The 15,465-nt window shown below is 43.4% G+C and overlaps 1 protein-coding gene across 1 annotated transcript in view; it reads right to left on the bottom strand.

Moving 5' to 3' along the window:
• Positions 1 to 3,497: 3,497 nt before the first annotated feature.
• The window catches only part of IPO7 (importin 7), a 41,484-nt gene continuing 29,516 nt past the window's right edge, over positions 3,498 to 15,465 (bottom strand). Inside the window, exons 16-25 of the mRNA XM_075567069.1 lie at positions 14,423 to 14,551; positions 13,457 to 13,523; positions 12,565 to 12,690; positions 10,560 to 10,657; positions 9,931 to 10,026; positions 9,061 to 9,281; positions 8,496 to 8,701; positions 7,608 to 7,811; positions 6,943 to 7,059; positions 3,498 to 4,736 (exon numbers count right to left, since the gene is read on the bottom strand). Of these exons, the coding sequence (XP_075423184.1) occupies positions 4,639 to 4,736; positions 6,943 to 7,059; positions 7,608 to 7,811; positions 8,496 to 8,701; positions 9,061 to 9,281; positions 9,931 to 10,026; positions 10,560 to 10,657; positions 12,565 to 12,690; positions 13,457 to 13,523; positions 14,423 to 14,551 (1,362 nt within the window). The 3' untranslated portion in view covers positions 3,498 to 4,638. The remainder of the gene's footprint in view (positions 4,737 to 6,942; positions 7,060 to 7,607; positions 7,812 to 8,495; positions 8,702 to 9,060; positions 9,282 to 9,930; positions 10,027 to 10,559; positions 10,658 to 12,564; positions 12,691 to 13,456; positions 13,524 to 14,422; positions 14,552 to 15,465) is intronic.

Genomic DNA, 15,465 nt, shown 5'->3' with positions numbered 1-15,465 from the left:
TCCATCACGTGTCCATGTATATAGCCTAATCCTGCGTTTTACCTCCAGGTTTTTAGGATTCACAAACAGATGATAGTAAATCTCTCCAAAACTCAACTGCAGCGCACAAGCTTTTATTTTAATTATGAAGCCATCTTTGAGGGCTAAAGCAAAACAAAAAAATGATGCTGCTATTTAATGTCCTTTCTGAAAGAAATCTAGAGATGGTAGTAAATGATTTGTGGTTATTAATATTGCAGGTCAGTTAGACAACTACTTATGGGCCCACTTGTGACCTAAAGAAAAATTCACAAGCATCACAAACCTAATGTGGTCCAAAGTGGAACTGCGAACTCAACCACCAGTATCTACAATGTATAGTTTTAAAGAATAAGCAATTATATCATTTTTAGTAAATGGACAGTAGCTTTTCATTCAAAATATTGACGTAAAAACGGCAATACCCTTTTACAAACCAAAGCATTGACCTAATGCAATTGGTGTGCTTTATCTTATCAAAGCAGTCTTGCCTCCTAATTTCTGATCAATACTGACCATATTCACAAAGTAACAAATTGAAGTGATAAAGGCGCTCAACGTTTGATCCCTTGTATGATTGTAATAAACAAATGAACAATATGGGACATAAGGGTATGTGAGAGAATTGAAGTAGTGTCCCCAAGAGAACCAATAATCCCTGAAGGGCAAGAAAAAGGCTAAAATAACCTAGATCAAGCTCTCATTGGGATGGTTTCTGGACTCACAATAAGGATTGAATAATGAATAACACTCACAAATCCCCTTATACAATGTCCTATAGAGGCGTGCAGCCTGGCAGAGAGATGCTTGTCTCTGGAAGCAAATAGGAAAAAGAGAGAAAACCAGCGCACTGCAAAAGTGGGTCCCAAGCAAATGAATAGTAAAAATCTTCTTAATTTAATCCATCTGAAAGTGGAGGTTAACACCCTCCTACGCGTTTCGTGTAAACATACACTATCAAGGAGTATGCAACATCTATACACCACTGCCTTTATATACACAATCATTTCCTATTTTAACGCCAAAAACCTGACGTCATAAATACGTCCATAATGCGTGATGACGCGACTGACTCCCTGGGTCCGCCCCCTGAGATCCACGACCATGATCCCCATAGCGCGACCGGGTCTCCCTTTCTCCAGACGGCTGAACGCAAGGTAGGAGGGGATTAGTACATGCTCTCTTAGAGGTTATCGAGGATCTCAAGGGGCGGTCCCAGGGAGTCAGTCGCGTCATCACGCATTATGGGCGTGTTTATGACGTCAGTTTTTTGGCGCGAAAATAGGAAATGATTATGTGTATATAAAGGCAGTGGTGTATAGATGTTGCATACTCCTTGATAAAGTGTATGTTTACACGAAACGCGTAGGAGGTGTTAACCTCCACTTTTAGGAAAAAAGATTGGTGTAAACAGCGCTAACAATATATATAGAGTGTATATACACAATACAAACACAATGTGACAAGTGACTAACTACAGGACGGCTGCCAGGAAAACCTAACCCAAACACAGTTAGAAAAAACACAGAGATAGCAATACAGACCGGCGCCTTAATGTCCAAAACTGAAATGAGTCCAAAGATGTGCTGCAGTGTCCAAAACGCTGATCCGGTAGAAGGACTGCAAACTCCACAACAGCACACGTGGTATCATGCAAGGGAGATAAAGAGAAAGATCATAGCGTGACACTACAAACTAAAAACATACAACTCATACATACAAGACATACATGACTAACAACACTGACAGAGAGGCTGACAATAAAACAGAGATTTATTTAGACAATAACTAAAAACAGATGAAGCTTTGGAGCAGGTCTAGGATCCCGTGTGTAAAAACTGGAATCCTACTTACAGCAATCCAGAAGGGTTCAAGCGGTATGTGTGATATGCAGTTCTTATTCAGCTTCTCCTGGGCGCGTGGTGCTGCTATAATGGCCGCCGGCGCTTCCTCCGGTTACTCTCGGGCTCGGCGTCCCTGCAGGCCAAACCTCGCGAGATTTTTCGTCAGACGTGACTCGCTAGGTGGAGCTACTCGCCGCCGCTTACTGCTGTCTGCACGTCTACACCATTCGCTAGAGCTATAAATGGATGCTGTGATCTGCTCCTTTGATGCTCTCTTCCAAATGATCTCTAAAACACCCAACGCGTTTCGTGCGCATGCGCACTTCTTCAGGGGGAGTGCGCATGCGCACAAAATGCGTTGGGTGTTTTAGAGATCATTTGGAAGAGAGCATCAAAGGAGCAGATCACAGCATCCATTTATAGCTCTAGCGAATGGTGTAGACGTGCAGACAGCAGTAAGCGGCGGCGAGTAGCTCCACCTAGCGAGTGACGTCACGTCTGACGAAAAATCTCGCGAGGTTTGGCCTGCAGGGACGCCGAGCCCGAGAGTAACCGGAGGAAGCGCCGGCGGCCATTATAGCAGCACCACGCGCCCAGGAGAAGCTGAATAAGAACTGCATATCACACATACCGCTTGAACCCTTCTGGATTGCTGTAAGTAGGATTCCAGTTTTTACACACGGGATCCTAGACCTGCTCCAAAGCTTCATCTGTTTTTAGTTATTGTCTAAATAAATCTCTGTTTTATTGTCAGCCTCTCTGTCAGTGTTGTTAGTCATGTATGTCTTGTATGTATGAGTTATATGTTTTTAGTTTGCAGTGTCACGCTATGATCTTTCTCTTTATCTCCCTTGCATGATACCACGTGTGCTGTTGTGGAGTTTGCAGTCCTTCTACCGGATCAGCGTTTTGGACACTGCAGCACATCTTTGGACTCATTTCAGTTTTGGACATTAAGGCGCCGGTCTGTATTGCAACCTCCACTTTTAGATGGATTAAATTAAGAAGATTTTTACTATTCATTTGCTTGGGACCCACTTTTGCAGTACGCTGGTTTTCTCTCTTTTTCATATTCACAAAGGATTGCAGCAATCTTAGGACAAAACCATAAGCCATGAATAAAGTAGCTGGTGGGCTTAAAATATTGTATGGCGAGTTTGTTCGAATATGTGCATTTAAGCCTCTATTAAAGGCTTCCCCTTTTGAGTTTAGTGCATATATCTCTATGTCCTCAGATCTCTCACATGTCTGTGTTTTGTGCAATAGCCAACTTTGGGCTCCCATAAAATGCAGGAGCCCCGTGAGCAAACGCTGGAAGACAAGCGAACCGTGACACCGACGTGTGTTGAACATATTGAGTAAACCTCTGCTGCAAACACAACAGCATATCATACAACAGGGGTAGCCAACTCCAGTCCTCAAGAGTTGCAGACAGGTCCGGTTCAGGATTTCCCCGCTTCAGCACAGGTGGCTCAGAGGCTCAGTCTTTGACTGAGGCCTCTGAGCCACCTGTGCTGAAGCCAGGATATCCTGAAAACCTGACCCGTTGGCAGCTCGAGGACTGGAGTTGGCTATGTATACCCCAGCAGCTGCCTTACAAACGTTAGAAAAAAATTGTACTCCGAGGCATGCAGATTTAGCCGAATTCATTTCTTTTAATAGATTGCATAAATAGATGTTTCATCCACACACTTCAAATCAAAACTCTTTAAGAGTAGAGCTTTGTGTCCAATTTTACATGCTGAAGATGAATGGTTTGATCTCCGTGCTTACATTACGGGTTTTGTATCCAAATTTAACTCGTACATCAAGAGCTTTAAGAAAAAACAAAGGACACAGAGGGTGTTGCCAATTGTAGCAGCAATGAAATATTACTAACCTCTTTTTTACAGAACCAAATTCAAGTCACAACCAGGGGGGGCGACTTCCTTACAAAGTCACCAGGTACAAAAACGGCTAGTTTATTTTAAATTAAACTTGAAACGGTCCCTAGTTCATCCCTTATACGCATGTATAAACAGCAAATTGGTTGCCAATTTGTACACAGGGCGAGCAGGTTACTTTCAATATAAAAGTGCTGTTCATTTACATATTTAATAATCAGTTGTGTAGTGCTACAAGTGTCCAACATTCTACATTAGGAACAAATCAAGTATATTCTGAAATGGAAAACAGTTAGCCTCCGCCAGGCTAATACACTTGCCTCAGCTTGTTCTGCAATAAAAGAATGTACATCTATCCGGGAGAAGGGGGGGGGCAAGAAAGAGGATATACTAGTACACTAAAACTGGTGAAGTAAAATGTAAATTGGCCCTCGTGTGTACTGCAAGATTTTTTTTTTTTATTATTTTTTATATTTTTTTAATAGTCCCGCTGCTCATATTTACGGTCTTATTTTTCTGCAGGAAAAAAAAAAAAAATACAAAGCCGCCTTCATGGCATTCCCTCAGGCTTCAGGATTTCCTCGGTGTTTTATATATTTTTTTTGAAGCTTGGAAGTTGAGCTCTTTACTATCTTCAAAAGGAAAAAAAAAAAAAAAAAATTAAAAAAAAAAAAATAAACCCTCTGTTTGCTGTCCCAGTGCCAGGTTGCATGATCAGGTCTCACACTTCCCAGATTCCCGATGTCCATTTTGCAAAGTCATAATTAGTTTTGGAGAAACATGAACCGGTTCTGGAGACACTACTGGGAGGAACACAAGCTTTTTTTTTTTTTTTTTTGCTTTTTTTTTCTCACTACAATCAGTCACACGTTAGCAGGAGAGGAAGAGAGAGCTCAATTCATTCCCGGGGCGGGGCCGCCAAAATTGAATGAACTTGGCACGACAGGAGCATTGAATTTGTAGCCTCCGTGTTTCTCAATCATTTTGGATTCTGGAAGGGAAAAAAAAAAAAGAATACACTGGTCAAGAGAAGAACCACAGTATTGGGAAAAGTCCAAAACAAAAACTCATATGAAACAAACCCCCTATCAATGCTGCAAGGGTCACTGCTCACGGAGTTAAGATCAAAAGCATTACAGGCATACCCCACATTAACATTCGCAATGGGACCGGAGGATGTATCTAAAGCGAAAATGTACTTAAAGTGAAGCACTACCTTTTCCCCACTTATCGATGCATGTTCTGTACAGCAATCGTCATGTACGTGCATAACTGATGTAAATAACGCATGTGTAACAGTCTCTATAGTCTCCCCGCTTGCGCACAGCTTCGGTACAGGTAGGGAGCCGGTATTGCTGTTCATGACGTGCTGACAGGCGCATGCGCGAGCTGCCGTTTGCCTTTTGGGCGATATGTCCTTACTCGCAAGTGTACTTAAAGTGAGTGTCCTTAAACCGGGGTATGCCTGTACAGCTCTAGCAGACTTCATTGCTCCCGCTAACACACATTACAGGCTAAAGCAGTAAAATTCAGGGCATTATTCAATCAGTAATGCCCGGAATTTTAGCTGCTTGAAAAGTGTTGATTTCAATGTGATTATTTCCAGCTAGCCAATCAGCTTTCAGAACAGCTGAGACAGGGCAGGGGATTGGTTAAGAAGTATCAGCCACAGGTTGACTCCTCCCCCTTGCTTCGTGAACTGAGCAAATTCAGTTGAATTGGTGGGGTGGGGGAGAGGAAGTCTGCAAAGCGCGCGCGTGTGTGTGTGTGCAGCAGCAGCGTTTATGAGTGTAGCAGCAGCTGTGTGTGCTGTGCTGTTGTATGTGTGTGTGTGTGTGTGTGTGGCAGCAGTTTGTGTGTGTAGAGGTGCTGTGTTCTGTGTAGAGGTGCTGTGTTGTGTGTAGAGCTCCAGTGTGTGTATGTATGCTTGTGTGTGTAGAGTTGGTGTGTGTGTGTGTGTGTGTATATAGATCTGCTGTGTTGTGTGTGTGTGTACACAGAGGGGGTGGCAGTGTAAGAGTATATAGAGGTGGATTCATTTTATTTTAATAAAAAAATCTATGTAACTAAAAAAAAAGTCTACATATAGCCTATAATAGTAATAATCCCCTCAGAACAGGGCATTACTGGCCAATAATGCCCTGGCTGGTTTAAAGTCCCTCGGCTTCGCCTCGGGCCTTCAACTCTTCCAGCCAGGGTATTATTGGCCAGTAATGCCCTGTTCTGAGGGGATTATTACTTCAGTATCACGCTATAACAGTATACAATGGCCGTGATAACAGAAGATCACAGACCCCGCCATAAAGAGGGGCAATGACCTCGAGCTGGGGTACAACGGTTCTAACCGTACATAAATTCAGCACGTCACTAGACCAGACAATTTAACCAAAATAAATGTCCCAACAGACATGTAGAGGATTATTTAGCATACCAGGATATGAAGCAGACTGATCGCAGACATGCATTGTACATAAGACTTTAGGTGTAGCAACTTTGGTTAAGGAAACAGGCTCTACAGGTAGTCCTCGCTAGCCAACGTTTCACTTTACAACGAATGGCATATCCAACTCTTTACAACGCAACCCTACGGGCCGTTTTTCGACACTGGAATGCGTTATCCAACACTCCCCGCCACTGATTAACATGGCACTCACTTTACTACGGTGTCACTATCCAACGCTACTTCCAGAACGGATTCCGTTGGATAACCGAGGACTGCCTGTATTGGGCAGTGTAAAAATAATGCAATTCAACATTAGTGTTCCCGAGCATAAAGCAGAATACAACAATCCTTTTGTAAGAGCATGGTTGTTTAAACCTTTTAAAATCTTTATGTTATAGGCCAGGGGTGCGCAAACATTCTCTGCGCCCCCTGCTCGCACCCCCCCCCTCACCTTATCTCTGGCATTTGACGTCACGTGACCCCGCGGCATCATGTCGACGCGTCGCCAGAAGCCGCCAGAGACAAGGTAAGGGAACTTCAAGGCCTCGCGCGCTCCCCGGCATTTAAGTTAAATGTTTTGGGGAAGAGCGCCGCGTCCCCCACCCCACCTCCCCCCATACTGTGGTAATGTCTGTAGCACCAAGCTGGATGACAATTTTCAAAAATGATCTTAAAAACAACGGTTTTTAAAGTAAAAAGAAAGCAGGGGCAATCTATAGCCCCTTGTGCCGTCAGATCACCTCTGATAACATACCATGAGCTGCCCGCCTCTGATCTGCCAGCGTTGCTATGTCTTGTAACTGTTTCCCTTGATCTTCATTAAGTCCTTGAGTAAGCGCCTGATACCAGGCAGGATCCCGACTTTCAAGCTCTATGGGGGAAAATACCAAAAATAAAACATTGTTGTATAAAATGACAAAGTCATAGACGGCTAAACTAGTAAAAAAAAAAAAAAAAAGGGGGGAAAATCTGGTGAATAATAAAGTTACAATTGTACGATATTAGGAAATAAAATACTTGAAGTTTCCAGACCAGGGGATGGCCAACTCCAGTCCTCAAGGGCCACCAACAAGTCAGGGTTTAAGGATATCCCTGCTTCAGCACAGGTGGCTCAATCAGTGGCTCAGACGAACATTGCACCACCTGTGCTGAAGCAGGGATATCTTTAAACCCTGACCTGTTGGTGGCCCTTGAGGACTGGAGTTGGCCACTCCTGTTCCAAACAGTCAGCTCTGCCTGAAGTTTAACAAGTCACCATGTCTTTGTAGCTCAGGTGCCAAGATTTAAACTGTAAGCTAGTTAGCAATACATAGTACATCAGTGCCACATCAGGATAGCACAGTGTACAATAGGAGCCATTTACAGACTATACAGATACATTACACCATGTTTCATTAATGGGTGAACGGCCATCCTTACTCTGAAATAAAGCTTTAAATATCTGATATTCATCGACTGGGCTGTCTTCATCATCAATAAGCGTATTGTAGCCCTCTAGTGCCGTCTCTTCTGCATCATCTTCCTCCCAGTCGTCATCGTCGCCGTCCTCTCCAGCCTGTTTCGCCAATATCTCCAGGTATTCCTGCCCGTCGTCATCGATATCGTCTTCATCACTGCCCAGCTCTGTGAGAAACAAACCGTTCCATACATGTTAACGTGATCCGGATCTGCTTTGGAATCGGACTTCACATGGGCCCTTCAAAGGCTGCAGAGTCAATAAGAGGACCATGTGCACTACAAAAAGTAATGACAGCAGTGGTCAAGCAAGCCTAGTTCTGCAATTGTATCATACAAGCACACACTGGATGACTGCACATCGCTGGAATGCAATGCTTTGCTAAATGACAAATAAATGTAAGAAACGCGTGTAGACATTTTAAATGCTACTGAAAGTAATTCAGTAATAGGCAACAAATCTATAAAACAAAGGGCTGCAGAAAAAAAAAAAATACATACCCATGTTACACCCAAAAGATATCAAGTGATCTACTGATTTATATTTAATAATGGAGCAGTATTAATCCTCCTATTGCTGGGGAAAAAAAACAAACAAATGGGGGATTTGTCTCAAACCAAGAGGGTCTGTAGACATCGTTGATAGCAAAGACACCCCTTGAGAATCTGCAGGTCTTCCCCAAGCACCCCCAAATCGGCTTCATTCACCTCATTGTCAAATAGACAGTGATAAACCAAAAGGGGTTAAGTTGTAGAGAGGCATTCTTGACAGTAACATGTAAAGGAGCCCGCTGGGCATATCACTTAACGTCCTATTTTTTTTTTTTAGTCTCTGGGGGCAGGTTTGCATACCAGCTTCGTCGTCGTCTTCTCCATCCTCGTCATCGTCGCTGTCATTTTCTTGCTCTGCATGGCAGGCGTAGGCTCTTTTCAGGCCGTTGAACAAGAGGAGGAAAGCTGGCAAGATTTGAGCCGACACTTGATTTAAAACCTGTGGTCTTTGTTCCAGATCAATAAGCGCGCACAAACCAAGTACGCATATCTTCCGGTCATGTAATCTAGGGGGAAAACATTTTTTTTTGTTTTATAAATAAAGAGTCTCCCCAGATATTCAAGGTTGAAAAACTGGAACAGAGCCCCCCCCCCCAATTAGACCGACATTGGATTTGCAAACTCCCAGGTAGGCCAGTCGCAATGTCGAGAGGTGTGTCCACATGGCTCGTAAGAAGTTTCAATTGTCTCGTGAAGCAACGAGGCAGATAAATGAAACCAGGTCACCTTTTCCAATACATTCCCCACCCTATGAAATCAGGTTATTGTCCCTTACATGGTGGTAGCAAACGGATTTGCCAAAGCTAGAAGACGGCCATTCCTCAAGGACAACGGTAGAAGAAGTCGCCACAACACAAACACTTACCCCAGGAAGCAGTCTACATCATTAAGCCACTGAGTGATGAAGTGGTTTGTGACGGGCTCAACGTTATTTGGGAAGCGAAGATTTTCCAGGGTGTTGAGTAGAAGGTGGGGACTGTAGAAGAGAGCGGATATGGCAACCTGCAGGCACATTGTTCGGAGCTCGCTCGTTTTCACTTCTCTGGTTAATCTCTCCAGAGCAGCCTCCACAAATAACGGTATGCACTGGAATGTACACGTGTACCCAAGAATGTTACATTCAATGTACACTTCTCTCCACATGCACCCACAATGACACTAAAACCCCCAAAATATTGCAGTGTCCTCTATCAGCGGTGGGGGGTGGGATACATTTTGGGCCGTGCCCTCGTGGTTACAGAGGCCCCGCGCTTCCCCAAAGGCATTTCAATTAAATGGCAAGGCCTCCAACTTCACTTACCTTTGTGTCAAACGATGCGACGCCATGGCAACCCGGCGGCAAATGACGCCATGGGGTCACATGACGTGGGAGCCGTGCCGGGGGCGAGGGGGGGGAAGAGATAGAACAGGCAGCGGGCGCAGTGGGATTAGTTTGCGCTCCCCTGCTCTAAATCAAAGTGCTCCTTTCCCGCTTAAGTAATGAACAGCTGGTAAACTATTCAACATTTGTTGAACGTTTAGGATTCTATCAATCTAGCACCAGATTTACCAAACATCTTCTTCCATAATATCCTTTTATGTATACGGAATACTAATACTAATACATACATATATTAGTGTTTTGAAGCAGAGAAACGGATAAATAACCCCTTTGTTTTAGCTCCATAGCATTCTGACGGGCTGTGTGTGATTAGGCTACCTTCTTTTGGTTCATCTCATCAGAAGACCATCTCACCTGGTCAATACCGCGACCTTTACACTGCAGGATGACGACCTCCAACAGTTTAGCTGCGTGACATTCAGCATCTTCTCCGGCCACCCCTGTGAGGACCTGGGCAAGAAGTTACCCATTGGATTAATGATATCTTCATAGTTCAATTGAACACTCCCCATTGTTTATTCTGGCAAAGTCACAGTCGCCCGTCATATCTGCCAACTAATGGAACCCTCCCACCCCCAAGACAAAATGAAGTATGTCATTTTCTTCAGCTGAGTATCCTGTATGAAACGAGAAGTTATCGTTTCCACGTGGGGTTGTCTGCAATGTTTAATTGTACTGCCTACGCTAAGCCAGACACCGATATGGAACAGCAACACATCTTTTGAACTACTGAAAAATATGGAAGTCTACATAATATATGATAAAGTGACCACATTATCTCTCCCCCCCCCCCCCTCAGATAAAGACAAAGACACACACACCAAAATATGGTACCACTGTGCAGTTTGCTCTACTCTACTGTGCCGCTTAGGCGGTGAACTCTTACACGTTACATAATTTGATCAGATTCAGGCAGAACAGTGACCGTCTTGTGTTTACAAAGCGACTGGAGGCACAGAATGCTACTTTCCCAGCGGACATACCTTTTTGCACATGCTGTAGATCATTTCCAGATATTTGGTGTCAGACATAAGGGTATCTGTGTCCACAGTGACATAATTATGCAGGAGAGGCATCATGTCTGCATACGGAAAAATATATATATTAACCGCAAATCAGCTTGAAGGACCAGTCCAAGCAATATTCTAGACAAGTTCCTCCTTGAATGCACTCAGAAAGGTAAGTCAGAGCGATATGGTTGATAACATTAAAAACCTTTTAATCACCAAATAGTAAGAACATATTGTATAGAGGGAAATGGTAGAAGTAGTCCACGGCCAGTCCCTTAAAACAAACCAAGAAAAGATCTTCCTAAATAGGTGTATGGAAGATAGTGGGGACAATACACCACATAGGTGTGGGTTACAGAAAACTGCAAAGTCTCGCCACAAAATAACTTCAGACTTGAGAACCTGTCCTGTTGGCAGGAATTCTATTATCAAAAACCAGCACACCTATAGAAAAAAGTATGCTGATACTAGCCACGTAGTTAATAGCTATGTATATGGTTTAATTTATGTTATATGTATTACTCTCCACATCATTCGTTGACTTCATTTGTGTTCTGGAGTTGACATACACCCCCATTCCTTGTGGTCTATGTATACGGATGTAAGGGCTTTATTACTCACGAACTGTATATGAACCGCCTCTTCAGATCTAGTATCAGCATACTTTTTTCTATAGGTGTGCTGGTTTTTGATAATAGAATTCCTGCCAACAGGACAGGTTCTCAAGTCTGAAGTTATTTTGTGGCGAGACTTTGCAGTTTTCTGTAGCCCACACCTAGGTGGTGTATTGTCCCCACTATCTTCCATACACCTATTTAGGAAGATCTTTTCTTGGTTTGTTTTAAGGGACTGGCCGTGGACTACTTCTACCATTTCCCTCTATACAATATGTTCTTACTATTTGGTGATTAAAAGGTTTTTAATGTTATCAACCATATCGCTCTGACTTACCTTTCTGAGTGCATTCAAGGAGGAACTTGTCTGTCTGTTTATGTTGTTATTATAGTTTATCCTCTATTGCACCAGTTTGTGTGTTATTTGATTTCATATACTATCCTCATTTTGCTGACGCGGGAGCTTCCCCTTCCCCTGTCCCCTTCCCTTCCCCCACCCCCAGATTAGTTCAAGCAATATTCTACTTGTGTTTTTTTTTTCTTCCAATAAATCAGTTCTGTAGTATTAAACACTTACAAATTATTTTTTGTTTTGAAATTCAACTTTTAATGAGTTTTAATATACTGAGCATCCATTAATTTCTATAACAGGTTTTAGCCCACCTCCCCAGCAGTGCAAGATCTTTGTAACACTTTCCTGTTTGTGATCATGTGTTGCCAATATTCCCAGCAGTTTGAGCTGCAAACGGTAACAATAGATAATGTTACCGTAGTAATATAAGGATACATTGTAGCTGCTGAGTCACACTGACTGAAGGATTGATTTGAAACTGAAAGACAGCCATTTAGTGAATCCCCGAGAAGCAGAAGCTTTGCTGATCGATAACGGGAGAACCAAATCGATCGGCAGCTTAAGTAATTAGTTTTCAATAAAAGTAACCAAAGGCTGCACATATTAAAATAAAAAAACACTTTTTTTAAACACGGCTTGCACTGCCTCTAACACCACATCCTTGTGACACACTTTTTCCTTGAAATCACAGAAATCCTTATGTCTCAGAGGGGACGGAGGACGGAGAGAAACTATACAACTCGTGATAAGGCAATCTGTGTATATAGAAGGTCTTTCTTTGCGTAACCACTGGACACCAGCTGGCCACCCTGTCAGAGCACAATTTATAATGAAACTATATAGGTCTAGGAAATAAACAGTCAAGGGCAAAACCCTGTTGGATTTTACACAAACTAATCCTGAGACATAAGAGCAGGCAGACCAGCATTAATACCCATGAAGGATGCTCTCGCGGTTAAACAGAATATCAGTGAGCCCAGCCCGTGTGTGGATCCGCATTCATCTCGCTCACCTGTGAAGTAATCAAAGCCGTCCTGCTGGAAGACCTCAAAAACTAGTGGCAACAGCTGCCACATCTGGGCAGAAACTTGCTGGCAGGTGAGGCTGTGAGCCAAGGAAAAGATCTCTTCATAAAACTCTGAAATAAAAGCGACAGCTCGCTGAATAACGCTGCAGGGATCGGAGAGAGAACATGGGAAGTACACACCATACGGCTTTCGGGATATCTCCGCTTCAGCACAAGTGGCTCAGACTCACTGAGCCACAGGATCTGGGAAAGCCTTAAAACCAGACCTGTTGTGGGGTGTTGAGGACTGGAGTTGAGCACCCCATCTCTAGTGCGCATTACCGTCCATATGGGAGCTTTCATGCGGAGCTCCATTCGCTCCCACCCCACACACCCACCACCACCACCACACCCACCACCACACCCACCACCACCACCACACCACACCACACCACACCACACACACGTCCTAGTCTTAAGACAAAATGTTCTGCATAACTAATGTAGGATCAAAAATGATGTACATGCAACGGACTAAGAAAAAGGTCAATTCTGTAGCACATTTGTGACATTTAAAGCAGAAAGTGTCTTAAAATTTAATGTTTTAGTTTGCCAATCTGTTCCACTTATCGGCTAACAAGGATTCATCAATGATACAGAAAGCATTACACACTATAATTTAATCTATTAATAACTAATATGGGATCGCAAAAGTACAACATCCTACAGTGAATCTTAATGATACTGGCAATGGTCGCTCCCTCAATGCTGCCAGCCTAAAGCTCTGCCAGCAGCCATAACATGTACCATCTTGCAATCAGACAAGCTGCCATCCCCTCGCAACTCCAACTAGCTTGCAGCCGGTGGCTTAGTTCTCACAGAGAAGGTCTGTACCTACCTAGGACATGCTGTTGTAGAACAGTTCCGATCACCTGCAGACAAATGCCTTCAAGCTGCTGAGTTATCTGGAGAACAACATGACTCGTTAGGTTCCAATACCGACAGCTTCATTTGCCTGACCATTTGAAATCATTGCAGCCGTTTACTTTTACGCTGTTGCAAATGAGGAACCAAGACAATGAAGACTGGGACAATACGAGCTTCAGCTACACTGTGGGGCACTGCACGGAGGTCGGGCACTTCTGTGCTTGCAGGTATGCCAGAGTTCTTTGTAACAGCAAAATACAGCAGAACGGGCGGGGTCAATGCACGTATCGCAGAACCGAGAATCATATACAGATGTAGCAAGCTTTAATATTCGGCACCATTGCAAGCCGGAGACCGCAGGGCTAGCTACATCTGTAAACTATAAATGTAGGATCAAGTGTCCCAACTGAATTAGAATTGAACAAAGATGTAACTGGGTGGACACCCCTACCCTTTTGTATTTCAGAACTCTGCCACTTTCTGATTGGCATCGCAGGGCACCCTTATCCATAACACAATGTGGAAAGTCTGGTGGCCAACTCCAGCCCGCAAGGGCCACTAAACAGGTCAGATAAGGATATCACGGCTTCAGCGCAGGTTGCTCAGTTAACGTGCTGTAACAGGGATGTCCTTCAAACCCAACCTGTTGGTGGCCCATGAGGATGGAGTTGGCCACCCCTGGTCCACACCATCAAAATGTCATGCTGTGTGGGTACACTGTCGGGTCCAATTACCAACAGGGGAGATGAGGACACCTATGAGTCAAGGCAAGCGAGTGCAGGGTACTTTGTAATCGTATATCTTTCCTACACACCTAAGAGAATAGATTTTACTACAGCTGTAGTGTCACATTGTCCAAATAACGCGAATGTAGGTGGCAATATGACCGATAGCATTGCAAAGCCAGGTATTAAATGCTCCACAATTCTGCTCTGACCTCTTTATGATCTTCAACCACACTGAGCAAAGTGTCGATGGTATTTAGGATTCCCATGGCCGTCACCGCTTTGTCATCACTGCCCTCCTCATCCGGCCCAGTCTGGATTACTTGATTAAACGTCATCGCCTGGAAAGATGAATTACTTGGCATTACTGGGCAGTACCGGCGATTAATGGGCAGCAACACATCTACTGCAGTGCCTTCACACCTACCCACTTCAGGGCCGGCACCGGAGGGGTTAGGCCTTCCCAGAAACAGGTTTAGAATGTAAACCCTCCCATGCCAGAAGGGTCTGCAAAACATTACAGTGCAATGTATTAAAGGCCCCTCTCTGGCACTGGAGTTCAACATCAGTATAAACATTAAAATTGACCAAGTGTAAAATAAACCGGTCATTGGCTACTGAAGCGAGAGGCACCAACACGGGAGCGCGATTAACCATTCGCCTGAAAGCTCTAATGGTAAGAACATACAAAGCCAGCAGGGCCTGACATAGCTGCAGAGTAATAGAACATGATTAAACCCTGCGAGAAGAGTTGGAGAGAAAAGAACTGCCATAGTAGGAATAAGGATCATTTTGATTAACAACTTTGGGGGTTTGGCTTGTTTTTAGTTTTTTATTTAATTCTAATGTCTAGTTATGTCAGGTTGTGTGCTTTGTGATTGTATTTATTAGTAATAGTAGTATTAGTTAATGTTATTGTATACTCTTATTTTATTATATAATTTAAATTATATGCTATATTGTACAATTTATTGTTTGGTTATAGTTGATAAAGTATGTTACATGATTGATCACAAGGAAGCGATGTTGCGTTTTTAACATCGCTCTTTATATTGTTTTGAGGCTAGGATAATTTTAGGTTTGAGTAATGCTAATACAGAATGCAGAATTGTGGATATATTTTTTGTGTGAGTTGTACTCTATGTTAACTGTTATAAAAATATGGATTACAAAGAATTTACAAAAAAGAAATAGTTGCAGAGCTCACTAGCGATAAACTGGGAGCTGCTGTAGGAGACACCAGAGAAGCAGGTCT

The sequence above is a fragment of the Ascaphus truei genome, chromosome 12 (genome assembly GCF_040206685.1).
Source record: "Ascaphus truei isolate aAscTru1 chromosome 12, aAscTru1.hap1, whole genome shotgun sequence".
NCBI classification, from domain to species: domain Eukaryota; kingdom Metazoa; phylum Chordata; class Amphibia; order Anura; family Ascaphidae; genus Ascaphus; species Ascaphus truei.
Note: the sequence above shows the minus strand (reverse complement) of the source record. Positions and strands in the feature narration are given on the sequence as shown.